At 39.0% G+C, this 14239-nt stretch overlaps 1 protein-coding gene across 1 annotated transcript in view; it reads right to left on the bottom strand.

The window, feature by feature from the left end:
* The window catches only part of LOC117422514 (regulator of G-protein signaling 3-like), an 81968-nt gene that overhangs the window by 14256 nt on the left and 53473 nt on the right, over window positions 1–14239 (bottom strand). The window contains exon 18 of the mRNA XM_058987195.1: window positions 10153–10278. Coding sequence (XP_058843178.1) covers window positions 10153–10278 — 126 coding nt within the window. The remainder of the gene's footprint in view (window positions 1–10152; window positions 10279–14239) is intronic.

Consider the following 14239-nt stretch of genomic DNA (forward strand, 5'->3'; position numbering starts at 1 on the left):
AGTAATGTTTACAGTTAGTCACAGACCACACTTAAAGTACTGTATGCGTGTTTCTTTCAGTTTGGAAGGCATTATCAACAGATCTTTAGAATTGTTAAGTTCATTTTTTGCATCCAAACTGCATTAAAAAAGATGGTAGTCTACATGGTAGAACGGTTCTATTTGAGATTCTCCACTGTGAATAAGACTAAGACAGAGCCAGTGCTGCATTGGGGACTGGTATTGTAAAGCATGTAGATAAATAGAGCAGCAGTATAAATATGAAGAGAGACAAATAAGCACTTGGAAAGGGTTAGCCTTCAGGGCAATACCATACCCATCATTAATTAGGGTTGATTACAATGACTAATGTTTTAACATGAATTCACTTAATGCCATTTACTTAATTGGAAGATTTTTGCTCGTCAGAGAGTCTTTCTGACACAGCATTTAACAACCTCCCAAAAAAAAGTTTTTATGGTGTACAGTTTTGGATAAAGCAGAGACACGATCTGCAAGAAGTTACTATGATTGGATAATAAAGCATAGACACGATCTGCAAGAAGTTACTATGATTGGATAATAAAGCAGAGACACGATCTGCAAGAAGTTACTATGATTGGATAATAAAGCAGAGACACGATCTGCAAGAAGTTACTATGATTGGATAATAAAGCAGAGACACGATCTGCAAGAAGTTACTATGATTGGATAATAAAGCAGAGACACGATCTGCAAGAAGTTACTATGATTGGATAATAAAGCAGAGACACGATCTGCAAGAAGTTACTATGATTGGATAATAAAGCAGAGACACGATCTGCAAGAAGTTACTATGATTGGATAATAAAGCAGAGACACGATCTGCAAGAAGTTACTATGATTGGATAATAAAGCAGAGACACGATCTGCAAGAAGTTACTGTGATTGGATAATAAAGCATAGACACGATCTGCAAGAAGTTACTGTGATTGGATAATAAAGCATAGACACGATCTGCAAGAAGTTACTATGATTGGATAATAAAGCAGAGACACGATCTGCAAGAAGTTACTATGATTGGATAATAAAGCATAGACACGATCTGCAAGAAGTTACTGTGATTGGATAATAAAGCATAGACACGATCTGCAAGAAGTTACTGTGATTGGATAATAAAGCATAGACACGATCTGCAAGAAGTTACTATGATTGGATAATAAAGCATAGACACGATCTGCAAGAAGTTACTATGATTGGATAATAAAGCAGAGACACGATCTGCAAGAAGTTACTATGATTGGATAATAAAGCAGAGACACGCTCTGCAAGAAGTTGCTATGATTGGATAATAAAGCAGAGACACGCTCTGCAAGAAGTTACTATGATTGGATAATAAAGCAGAGACTATGATTGGATAATAAAGCAGAGACACGCTCTGCAAGAAGTTACTATGATTGGATAATAAAGCAGAGACACGATCTGCAAGAAGTTACTATGATTGGATAATAAAGCAGAGACACGCTCTGCAAGAAGTTCCTATGATTGGATAATAAAGCAGAGACACGATCTGCAAGAAGTTACTGTGATTGGATAATAAAGCATAGACACGATCTGCAAGAAGTTACTATGATTGGATAATAAAGCAGAGACACGATCTGCAAGAAGTTATTATGATTGGATAATAAAGCAGAGACACGATCTGCAAGAAGTTACTGTGATTGGATAATAAAGCATAGACACGATCTGCAAGAAGTTACTATGATTGGATAATAAAGCAGAGACACGATCTGCAAGAAGTTACTATGATTGGATAATAAAGCATAGACACGATCTGCAAGCAGTTACTATGATTGATTAATAAAGCATAGACACGATCTGCAAGAAGTTATTATGATTGGATAATAAAGCAGAGACACGATCTGCAAGAAGTTACTGTGATTGGATAATAAAGCATAGACACGATCTGCAAGAAGTTACTATGATTGGATAATAAAGCATAGACATGCTCTGCAAGAAGTTATTATGATTGGATAATAAAGCAGAGACACGATCTGCAAGAAGTTACTGTGATTGGATAATAAAGCATAGACACGATCTGCAAGAAGTTACTATGATTGGATAATAAAGCAGAGACACGATCTGCAAGAAGTTACTATGATTGGATAATAAAGCATAGACACGATCTGCAAGCAGTTACTATGATTGATTAATAAAGCATAGACACGATCTGCAAGAAGTTATTATGATTGGATAATAAAGCAGAGACACGATCTGCAAGAAGTTACTGTGATTGGATAATAAAGCATAGACACGATCTGCAAGAAGTTACTATGATTGGATAATAAAGCATAGACATGCTCTGCAAGAAGTTACTATGATTGGATAATAAAGCAGAGACACGATCTGCAAGAAGTTACTATGATTGGATAAAGCAGAGACACAATCTGCAAGAAGTTACTATGATTGGATAATAAAGCATAGACACGATCTGCAAGAAGTTACTATGATTGGATAATAAAGCATAGACACGATCTGCAAGAAGTTACTATGATTGGATAATAAAGCATAGACACGATCTGCAAGAAGTTACTATGATTGATTAATAAAGCATAGACACGCTCTGCAAGAAGTTACTATGATTGGATAATAAAGCAGAGACACGATCTGCAAGAAGTTACTATGATTGGATAAAGCAGAGACACAATCTGCAAGAAGTTACTATGATTGGATAATAAAGCATAGACACGATCTACAAGAAGTTACTATGATTGGATAATAAAGCAGAGACACGATCTGCAAGAAGTTACTATGATTGGATAATAAAGCAGAGACACGCTCTGCAAGAAGTTACTATGATTGGATAATAAAGCAGAGACTATGATTGGATAATAAAGCAGAGACACGCTCTGCAAGAAGTTACTATGATTGGATAATAAAGCAGAGACACGATCTGCAAGAAGTTACTATGATTGGATAATAAAGCAGAGACATGCTCTGCAAGAAGTTACTATGATTTGATAATAAAGCAGAGACACGATCTGCAAGAAGTTATTATGATTGGATAATAAAGCAGAGACTATGATTGGATAATAAAGCAGAGACACGCTCTGCAAGAAGTTACTATGATTGGATAATAAAGCAGAGACACGCTCTGCAAGAAGTTACTATGATTGGATAATAAAACAGAGACACGATCTTCAAGAAGTTACTATGATCACCGGTTGCTCACAAACAGGGGAAAGGCAGAGACATAATGATCAGCATCAATTAAAACAATACTCTGCAATACTTGTCGTTTCACACATACAGTATGTATCCAAAGTCAACCCAGGAAGGTAGCGTTTTATATTATTCCAGTTTACGAGCATGACTTCAATTGCATTACCTTTCCCACAGAGCAGTGAAGGGCACGGCCTGCAATGTAATGCATTGTTTTACCCCCAGGCAAGTCTAGGGTCTTTCTCTTTAAAAGATTAATTCTACTTTTGTACATTTGAAGGTGTCGCCTCTATAAGACCGCCAGGCATCAAGGCTTTCAATGCACTCAGTCCAGGCCCTTGCTGTGGGAGGCTTTGCTGCTTCTTGTTTGATCTTCGCTCTTAGCCCCTCTCCTGTTTCACACAGCACTCCTGCCGTGGAGTGAAACTGTAATGGAAAACTCTGCTTCACCTCACGACGGACAGGTGATCAGCCAATCAGTCAGGACGTTTGTATTGGTCTTTAAAAAGAAAATAAGTGGGCAACACTGAAGCTACTGTACTAAACATATTGGATACACATACTGCATACTACTGTATGTGCAGATCTACATCTATCTTGTGAAGAAGTAGCAACAGCATTGACTTTACAACAGTTCAGTCTGAATTTTAATTAATTGAACTATATTATTCCACAGTGTTGAAATATCATCATGCTTTTTGGAAGTTTTGAATTTCACCAATTGGCAAAATACTTGCAAATCAAGGAGAGCTGGTAAAATGTACTTTATTCCCAACATCTTTTAATATTGTCCCTTGGATTGCTCAGCATTAGGAGGGCATTACAATATGGATGGGCTACAACCAAACGAGCAAGATGGGCCGAACGGCCTCCTCTCGTTTGTAAACTTTATGTTCTTATGTTCTTATTATAATACAATAATCTCTGGATTGCCGTACTAGTTGCACTGATTTGTATTGTAGAGTATGACATCATGTTGTATACATGTTTATTGCTACATGTCTGTGAAACCAGTCCTTTGTACTGCCAATAAACTTTTTATTTAAACAAACAATAAAAAATGACAAAATGAAAAATCAAGGCTCTAAACCGTCATCCAACAGCAGCAACACAACTCCTAAGAAAATAAAGCTGCCAATCACAATCCTGACGAGGTCACCTTGGTTCTGAACCAATGAAATCCTGTGTGATTGAGCAGAGGCAGCCAGTGCTAGCAGGCCTCTAATGAGCGCTGTTCTCTCCAGCATGGAAGACAAGCCCCCGACAGCACTCTGCACGATGCATTTCACAATATTACTGAGGGGGTGCTGTGATCCTACTACGAGAAAGCAAGTTACCAGACAAACATCTTGCTCTTGTGACAGCTCGTTCTCAAATGAGATGCTCACGACATTAAACAACATGTAGGTATGTAGGTAGGCTTTTTGATCAAGTTTGCAATTCAAAACTCAAACTTACATAAACTTACGACCTACATAAAATGCAGTTATATCAACAAACACAGTTTGAAGGCATGATTGCTTATGAAATTCTTAATAATATCTGGCAATAGATACATAACTCTGAAATGTGTCATGGTTCATTGATCAAGTGCTGACTGCTGTGTCATAGCCTTGGGGAAAAGCCCTGGTAGGCAGTACTGGTAAATCATCCATTGACAGAAGTGAGGGATAAAGGCTTTGTGTCACAATACGGATGGGCTACATGCTTTGTTATCAGTTGTGTGCACACTGTAGGGTACATTCATCCTTGGAGTTTTATCTGAATGAATAAATAATGGAACATGGTTCCAATAATAGATCAACAATAAGCCTCATTCAGAACACAACCCTAAATAAAAGACCCATGCCAGAAAGAGGAAGAACACTCCAGCGCAACTTGGATTAAGTATTGTCATTCCATCACAGAAACATCTACTTCTGTTTTCTTTGTTATTTGTAACATATCCTACCCCTTAAACATTTATCCCTCACCCTGCTCAGCAATGTATAGTTGGACTTTCTTTTATTTTTTGACACAAGAAAATGTCATCAGATTGTTAAATTATTACGTTTTACTAAATGGTGTTATTGAAAATGTACGTCTTCTGCACAGTTTGTTGGTTTAATGGCAGTTCTGAGTAACAGAGAGCTGCATTGCTAGGGCTGGCTCGACTTGGTGTAAGCAATCCAGATACCTGGGCAACACCACTGAGATGGAACAAGGAAACAATGAGACAGCTCTGTTAGGTTGTGGGGTCCTTTCCCAGAGAGGAATGCTCTGCAATCTAAAAGCTGCCTTCCACAGACATGAAAGGGCATACAGGACATGCAAACATGTTGACAGGAGGCCTGCTGTTTAAGGAGCTTTTCCTTTAACTTGCACTTGCTGTAATTCTTGCTCTAGGTCTACACTGTGTCGAGGGACATCCTGATGCTTTCAGGCTGCTGTGTATTTAATAACTAGCATTGTTTTGATTTTTCCAGACTCCACACAATTTGGCCAATTATATTATTATTATTATTATTATTTAATTCTTAGCAGACGCCCTTATCCAGAGCGACTTACAATTGTTACAAGGTATCACATTATACATATATCACATTATATCCGATTTATACAGTTGGGTTTTTACTGGAGCAATCTAGGTAAAGTACCTTGCTCAAGGGTACAACAGCAGTGCCCCACCGGGGATTGAACCCACGACCCTCCGGTCAAGAGTCCAGAGCCCTAACCACTACTCCACACTGCTGCCCTTATACATTTTATCCCATAAAAAAAAAGGTGCTTGTGTAGTCATGAATTCCACCTATCAGATACAAGGAGGATCAGAGCGCTCCAATGAATCCCAGCAGCTCTTTGTAGGACCCCAGTGATTCACTAGAAGTGCATTGTGACTCCCGCCTCTGTTACTTACCTGCCTGGTTCATTAAGGGATTTACAGCACACAACACCTCAGCCCTGTTCACATCTACATGGCATGATTTACAGCACACAACACCTCAACACTGTTCACATCTACATGGCATGATTTACAACACCTCAGCCCTGTTCACATCTATATGGCATGATTTACACCACCTCGGGCCTGTTCACATCTACATGGCATGATTTACAACACCTCGGCCCTATTCACATCTACATGGCATGATTTACAACACCTCGGCCCTATTCACATCTACATGGCATGATTTACAGCACACAACACCTCAACACTGTTCACATCTACATTGCATGATTTACAACACCTCAACACCTCAACACTGTTCACATCTACATGGCATGATTTACAGCACACAACACCTCGGCCCTGTTCACATCTACATGGCATGATTTACAACACCTCAACCCTGTTCACATCTACATGGCATGATTTACAACACCTCAACACTGTTCACATCTACATGGCATGATTTACAGCACACAAAACCTCAGCCCTGTTCACATCTACATGGCATGATTTACAACACCTCAGCCCTGTTCACATCTGCATGGCATGATTTACAACACCTCAACCCTGTTCACATCTACATGGCATGATTTACAACACCTCAGCCCTATTCACATCTACATGGCATGATTTACAACACCTCAGCCCTATTCACATCTACTGTACATGGCATTACTTTAGGAGTTTTTTTCTTATAAAACGACAGTGTTTGGCACCCCCACTGACATTTAAAGTGGCTGCTCATATGAAATACAGGCACAAACAAGATTATCTTCCCATATAAAGGTATAGAGTACACTTTAAATGCACACAGATATGCTGTTGTTTCCCATGCTTGCGCTGTGTTTTACAACACTGCATAGTTACACATTACATTTTATAATTGTTATTAACCACTCAAGCTGCAGGTTTTTTTTTTTTTTCTGCCAACGTTAATTGCAATAAATTTACACTGGAACCACAAACTCCTGTAATCTGAAAGATCCAGCAATGGCAGTACCAACATCCCATTTCCTGCACTTAACACTAATCTGTTGCAATTACAATTTCAAATTGCAGCTCAAGTCAAATGCTGCTTATGACAGCTGCTCTTTGTGAAGAAAAAACAAACAATCTAATTAAATATGTGCATATAAGCAGATATGTGAATCTGTGTTGTTAAATAATATAGCTGAGTACACACACTGCAATGCCCCCCCTGGGTTAAAAATACAGTCCTACTGAAGCAGTGAACCTCCTTGATAGAAATAAAGTGGGCAGATTTCATTCTGATTATATGCTACGCATCTTGCTTAACAAACTACAGCTGACATAGCACAGTTATTCTGTGCAATAATGGAAAAAAAGGCTCTGTGTACCCAGATATGTCTATACCCTCAATAAGAATCCCCTTAGCAAACTGGATAAGGAGTTTCCAATCCCTCGATAAGTGTAAGAATAGAAGTGTTAACTACTGTGCCTAATACTCCCATAACCCTTGTTCACAGAGTTATTACTGAAAGGTCACGATAGAAAACAAGCTGTATGACTCACTGAGTCAAGAACAGATACGTTAGTAAGGACTGTGGATATTGGTCATGTAGCATTACACTCACCCCTCAAAGGAACGGCTTCAAAAAGTCTCGAAGCCCATTCTGTTCTGTCCCAGCTAGGGGTGTAAATGTTAAATCACCTGTGTATGAAGTGCAGAAGCTGTCCTTTGTACTTTCACAGGCTGCACAGCTTCACTGAGGCCGCTCCTTAGCAACTGTAATTGACTAGGAGCACAAACAAGTACAACTTAAATTGCTTTCTTCACAATCACTTAAAAACAGCGTTGCAATGTTGAATAAAAGGCACTGTGTGAGCAGGAATCATGCGGAAGAAGGGAGCTATTTTAGTCTCTGTTACATTTGATACTGTAGGGCTTTTAAACTCTACTAAAAATGCAATCCTAGATTACACTACCAGGGTACATATCCAATATTATTATTATTTGTTTATTTAGCAGACACCTTTATCCAAGGCAATTTATTATTATTATGTATTTCTTAGCAGACGCCCTTATCCAGGGCGACTTACAATTGTTACAAGATATCACATTATACATTATTTCACATTATACAGATATCACATTATTTTACATACAATTACCCATTTATACAGTTGGGTTTTTACTGGAGCAATCTAGGTAAAGTACCTTGCTCAAGGGTACAACAGCAGTGTCCCCCACTGGGGATTGAACCCACAACCCTCCGGTCAAGAGTCCAGAACCCTAACCACTATTCCACACTGCTGCCCTTTACAGAGACTAGGGTGTCTGCATCAGCTGCAGAGTCACTTACAACTACGTCTCACCCGAAAGACGGAGTACAAGGAGGTTAAGTGACTTGCTCAGGGTCACACAGTGAGTCAGTGGCTGAGGTGGGATTTGAACCGGGGACCTCCTGGTTACATGCCCTTTTCTTTAACCACTGGACCAGACAGCCTCCTCTTTAATGTACACAGTACTATTCAGTACATTGTTGTAGAAAGCCTAGAATGCAGTTTTTAATTTGCTTCTCATCAGACACACTCCAAGTATAGAACAGCTAACCCTTAAATAAATAAACAAGTAAAACTACACGAGCAGACTGCAGAAGCATGTCCTAAAATGCAGCTACTGTTTGAGAAAACAAAACAAAAAACTTGATACGAACTGGGATTCCTTAACTGTTCTTTCAAGTGGAATAATCTTGAATAGGATGCTGAAAAGGCTCTCAATGAGGCTCTCTGCACCAAAGTCTTTCTGAGGCACTGCCCCGTTTACATGCAAAAGGATAGCAAGATACTTATCCGAGGAATCAATTCCACAAACCCCATATACTGCTGATCCTGCAGGCAAACCTGTTGCAAGCTGCAAGGTTCAGAAGCAACGATTCTTGCAAACCAGATTAGTTTGCCATTAATTTGCATAAAATTTGAAAATAAAAGCATGAAATTATAGGTTCTACAGAACAGGAAATGAAGAGAGACCTGAATCAAAACCAGGGCAGCAGAATGTCCCAAACTCTTCAGGGCACAGACTGCAAACCTTCCAGAAATCTGAAGTGTGGGGAAAGGCTTAATATTTCTATTTCACTTTGAATCTGAGAACAGAGTCAATCAGGTGTGCAGTAACTGACAAACTCTGCGGTTTCATTCATAGATTTGAAACCTGTTACGATCATACAACAAATATAACACTTTGAAAACAACGTCACTGACTGTGCCCAGTTAGGGCTTGCTATTCTATTACTACAGCAGGGCTGGATCAATTCATGTTTTCAATTCCAATTTCATTTTAAATCACACTTCACCCTCCGACTACTTAATTATAAAAGACATTCTCCCCACTTCTGATACTGTATGGCGCAGTCCAGTTCACACGGGGCTCGGAAGTACATGGCAAGCCAAGGAAAGCGTTTCTTGTTTTTGTATAGTGCAGCGGTGTAGAAGAACAGTGCTTTGTTTAAGTGTACTTGGGAATACCTTGTCAGTTATTACAATTCGAAATGCATCACCTAGTACCCTTTACTTGAATACATTAAAAAATATATAGGGGTTTAATCAAAGGCAAACAGCACATTGCGGGCAATGGCTTTGTTAATGAAAGCTGCATATTTCAGTACAACACCATGCTGAGTTTTAAAAGACAGTGGGGAGACTGAGGGGGTGCTGTGGCAGCAGCTGATGCTGACATAAGAATGTTCCTGACTGTCGGCTCCAAAAGAAAATGTTCAGATCCTGAGCAAACCCTTCAGCTCAAATTGTGCACATGTGCCCAACTATTCTAGAGCCCTGATCAAAACACAGAAGAGACTGTACATAGAAACAGGGTTACAGGCATCTCAATCAAACGTCTTTCTTCATAAAGGAATACACAGGAGCTCAACACACAGCAGAATATGACAGCTAACAGATTATTCATTGATTAAGGATAACAGAGATATTTTATGATATTGAAAAAAAAAAAAACTTTGACTTGCACTTGCAATAAAAATAAAAAGCAAAGCGCTTCTCCCTGAGATCACAATGTCTCTTACCTTGTCCTCTGCAGCAGGTGCTGCTCTCTCCTGATACTGCTTTTCAATGCTCTCCTTCAGGCACCGGCAAACCCTCCTCTTCTGCTTTTCCGAATAAGATTCCAAACTTAATAAGCAATCCGACTTCTGACGCAAGAAAAACACAGAAAGCACAGGTTATTACCAGCACCACACACAGCACACTGCCTTTTTTCTTCTACTTGTAGTTTGGTTGCCAGAGGAGGAGAAGTTAGTGAAGCCTGTGCTTTTTAACGCAGGATCATAGTCCCGAGTGCTTCCCTCTTATCTGACTGTGAAAGGAAAGCACTCAGCTGTCTGAAATAAAAGGGAACTGTCTTGGTTTATTATAGGTTATGGTGTTGGTTGTCATACACAAGTTGAACTGAAGGCTAAAACAAAATTCAGAGTTATCCTTAGAACATAAAAATAGTGTTGTGACAGGGGAAGCACACTCTCAGCAAATTAAAGTAAAACAAGAATTTTTTATTTATTTTTTTTTAACAGAAAAACACACATTCTTCCTCATCTGTACTGAAACAGTTTTTCCTTTAGAATATTAAAACTATGCAAGAGAACTCCCAATACACAATGCATTTTAACAACGGTCTGAAAGAAATCTATTAATACCCCACTACTCATTTCTCTTTGTCACAGTTTAACTGAAACACTTCAAACATGCACAACCCATTACTTTTCTTTCCAGGTAATCAGATTTTATGAAATCAATACACTGAATGTAAAGTCAATATACCGAAACAAATACCTGCTATATGTGCCGTTCAAAAGCGTCCCAGCCTGTGATGTGTTTCATTGTAAACAGCAGTAAATACTAATCTGAAAACGTTATCAGCAGTCAGGCCTAGAAACAACTTCCCTTTTCACAAGTGTATCGATTGAGAAAGAGTTCCAACACAAACATGACAAACTGAGAATCAGAAAAATTAAAGGTCATGCTATTACAGCAGCAAATATTTAGCCAGGCTTAACAGCACTTCCTTTTTCATTGACCAGCACTTGAAGATCTATTCCTGTTTTGCTGCAGCACCACACAGATACCATCTCAGCTTAACCCCACTTCTCACTCAATGGCAGTAATGCTCAACACAAAACCGTTCTTTAACAAAACTTAATACATGCAAGCCAGAGTAACACCCTCTCCTGCCCTGCATGCAAGCCAGAGTACCCCCAACCCCACCCCCCTGCCTTGCATGCAAGCCAGAGTACCCCCAACCCCACCCCTCCTGCCTTGCATGCAAGCCAGAGTAGATGTGGAGCGCCTTTTACCGGATGCGCCACTCGGGAGCCCCTCTGTTTTGTTTTTTTAAACATCAACAGAAATAAAAAAGCCAGTGTTCTTATTTGAATGAACGTAATTTATGGAGTTCAATTTCAATCTGGTTTCTTGGTCTCGATCCAAGTCCTTGTAGGCTATGATGTCAATTTGAACAAACCAACCTAGATGTTTTCTTTCAATCCAAACCTTTCCAATGTTCAAACTTGCTTTCTCACTCTGAAGTCCTAGAGGCCATGCTGGCAAACGTTTGCTCCATTTAAACTGAACTGGGTCTCCGCTGAGTATTAGCTCACCAATATCACCATCTGTTTCATCAATTGAAAAGCTTAAGCAGCACAGCTTGAAAATTGATTTGTATTGCCAAGCTGCCCTTGTACATTTTGGTTGAGAAAAAAAGCTACCATACTATTTTTAGATTAACCAGACACAAATCTAAGCAAAGTATTTATATTTTTATTCACAAGAAAAAGCATATCATATATCATGCTATAATAATGCTATATTCGTGCATTCAAAATAAATCTATTTTTTCCATGAATTATTGCTCACAATATAAAACATGGTATCCAAAAAGGAATGTGTAGCAACCATGGCAAAATATGGTAAATGCGCAGTATAACTGTAGCAGTGTCGCGGCAAGAAAGAGACTGAGAGGCAAGGAAGCTGCAGTGTAAGTGCTAAAGAGCATGTTTAATAAACAAAACAACACAAAACACAGGAACAAATAAACAGGCACACTGGCCAAAACAAAAAGGGTTAAACACAATACACACAAAACACAGGAACAAATAAACAGGCACACGGGCAAAAACAAAAAGGGTTAAACAAAATACACACAAAACACAGGAACAAATAAACAGGCACACGGGCAAAAACAAAAAGGGTTAAACAAAATACACACAAAACACAGGAACAAATAAACAGGCACACAGGCCAAAACAAAAAGGGTTAAACAAAATACACACACACTGCTGTCAGGCTGGGCATTCGTCTTCACTGAACAGATCTAAACAAACAGCAACGGTAGAGGTAGAGGTAGAGGTAGAGGTAGAGGTAGAGATCTCTGTCTGCTTTTATGCAGATGGCCACTTCCCAATTAGCACCAATCTGCACTAACTGGAGAGTGGCCACACCTGTCCCTGCCACAGAATGATTTAAAAGCTTTTTCCTCCAAATACTAATTGCAGGTGTGAGGAATAAATATGAGAACACATTTAAAGAGGCTGCATAAAGTGAGATCGATAAGAAGGTCATTCACAGATGGATAGAGGACACCATAAAAATGCCTGCGGTGTCAAACTATCTATACAGGTGGGACGGACTGCACTTAAACAGAAAGGGAACCAATCTACTCGGAGAAAGGATCCTTCAGGCGGTACAGAAGCATTTAAACTAGAAAGGAAGGGGGGAGAAAACAAAAAAACAGAAGGGAGACTACATCAAAACAAGAGCAACAACTCAGGTAAGACCACTATTAAATGTATTTATCTTAATGCTAGAAGTCTCAGAAACAAAATGTTAGAACTTGAAGCTACTGCACTAACAAGCAACTACGATGTGATAGGTGTTACAGAAACTTGGTTGTCTGAGAGTGATGGAGACGAATATAATATTAGTGGGTACACACTGTATAGGAAAGACAGGCAGGACAGAAGAGGTGGAGGGGTAGCGCTATACATAAGAAATAGCCTTGAAGCCCAGGTGTTAAATCAGGACAAAGAAAACAATGCAGAATCAATATGGGTCAGAATAATGGACACAAATTCAAAGGGCATAATAATAGGAGCATGGTATAGACCGCCAAATTCAGACGCTGAGCAAAATAATCTGTTATACAATGACATCAGAAATGCGTGTAAAAAGGAGAAGCCATACTAATGGGGGACTTCAACTTCCCCTGTATAAAATGGGAAAACCCAATGGGGGGCACGACGGACGAAATTGAAATGGTGGAAATGACAAATGACTGCTTCCTAACGCAATTTGTCAAGGCACCGACTAGAGGGGAGGCATGCCTTGACTTAGTCTTTTCAAATAATGAAGACAGAATAACTAAAACAGAGGTCAGAGAGCCATTGGCAAACTCAGACCACAACATGGTCTCATTTGAAATATTTTTTTAAAACCCCAAAAGTAATGACTAAAGCTAAGGTTTACACTTTTAGAAAAGCAAACTACAAAGGTATGAAACAGAGACTAACAGAAGTAGATTGGAGTAAAATAGAGAAAACATCCACAGAAAAAGGGTGGCTGTTTTTTAAAAATGTAGTGCTAGAGGCACAAAACAATTACATCCCAAAAGTAGACAAATCTAAATCTAAAACAAAATGGCCAAAATGGTTTAATAGATCAATTAAAAAAAATATTCAGCGAAAAAAGGCACTTTACAGAGCGTTTAAAAGGGACCAAAAACAAAGCACACAGAAAGAGTACTTGGAACTGCAAACACAAGTCAAAAAGGAAGTTAGAAAGGCCAAGAGAGAGATAGAAATCAATATTGCTAAGGGGGCTAAAACCAATTCCAAAATGTTTTTCCAATATTATAACAGCAAGAGAACATTCAAAGAGGAGGTTAAATGTCTAAGAGACACAAATGGCAAAATCATAGATCAAGAAAAAAAAATAGCAAATATATTAAATGATTACTTTTCACAGGTTTTTACAAAGGAGGACACGGACAACATGCCCCACATGTCAACCTGTTCCTATCCAGTTTTAAATAGCTTTAGCATAACAGAGGCAGAAGTGTTAAAGGGACTAGCTCTTAAAATAAACAAATCCCCTGGGCCGGAT

The sequence above is a fragment of the Acipenser ruthenus genome, chromosome 15 (assembly GCF_902713425.1).
Source record: "Acipenser ruthenus chromosome 15, fAciRut3.2 maternal haplotype, whole genome shotgun sequence".
NCBI lineage: Eukaryota > Metazoa > Chordata > Actinopteri > Acipenseriformes > Acipenseridae > Acipenser > Acipenser ruthenus.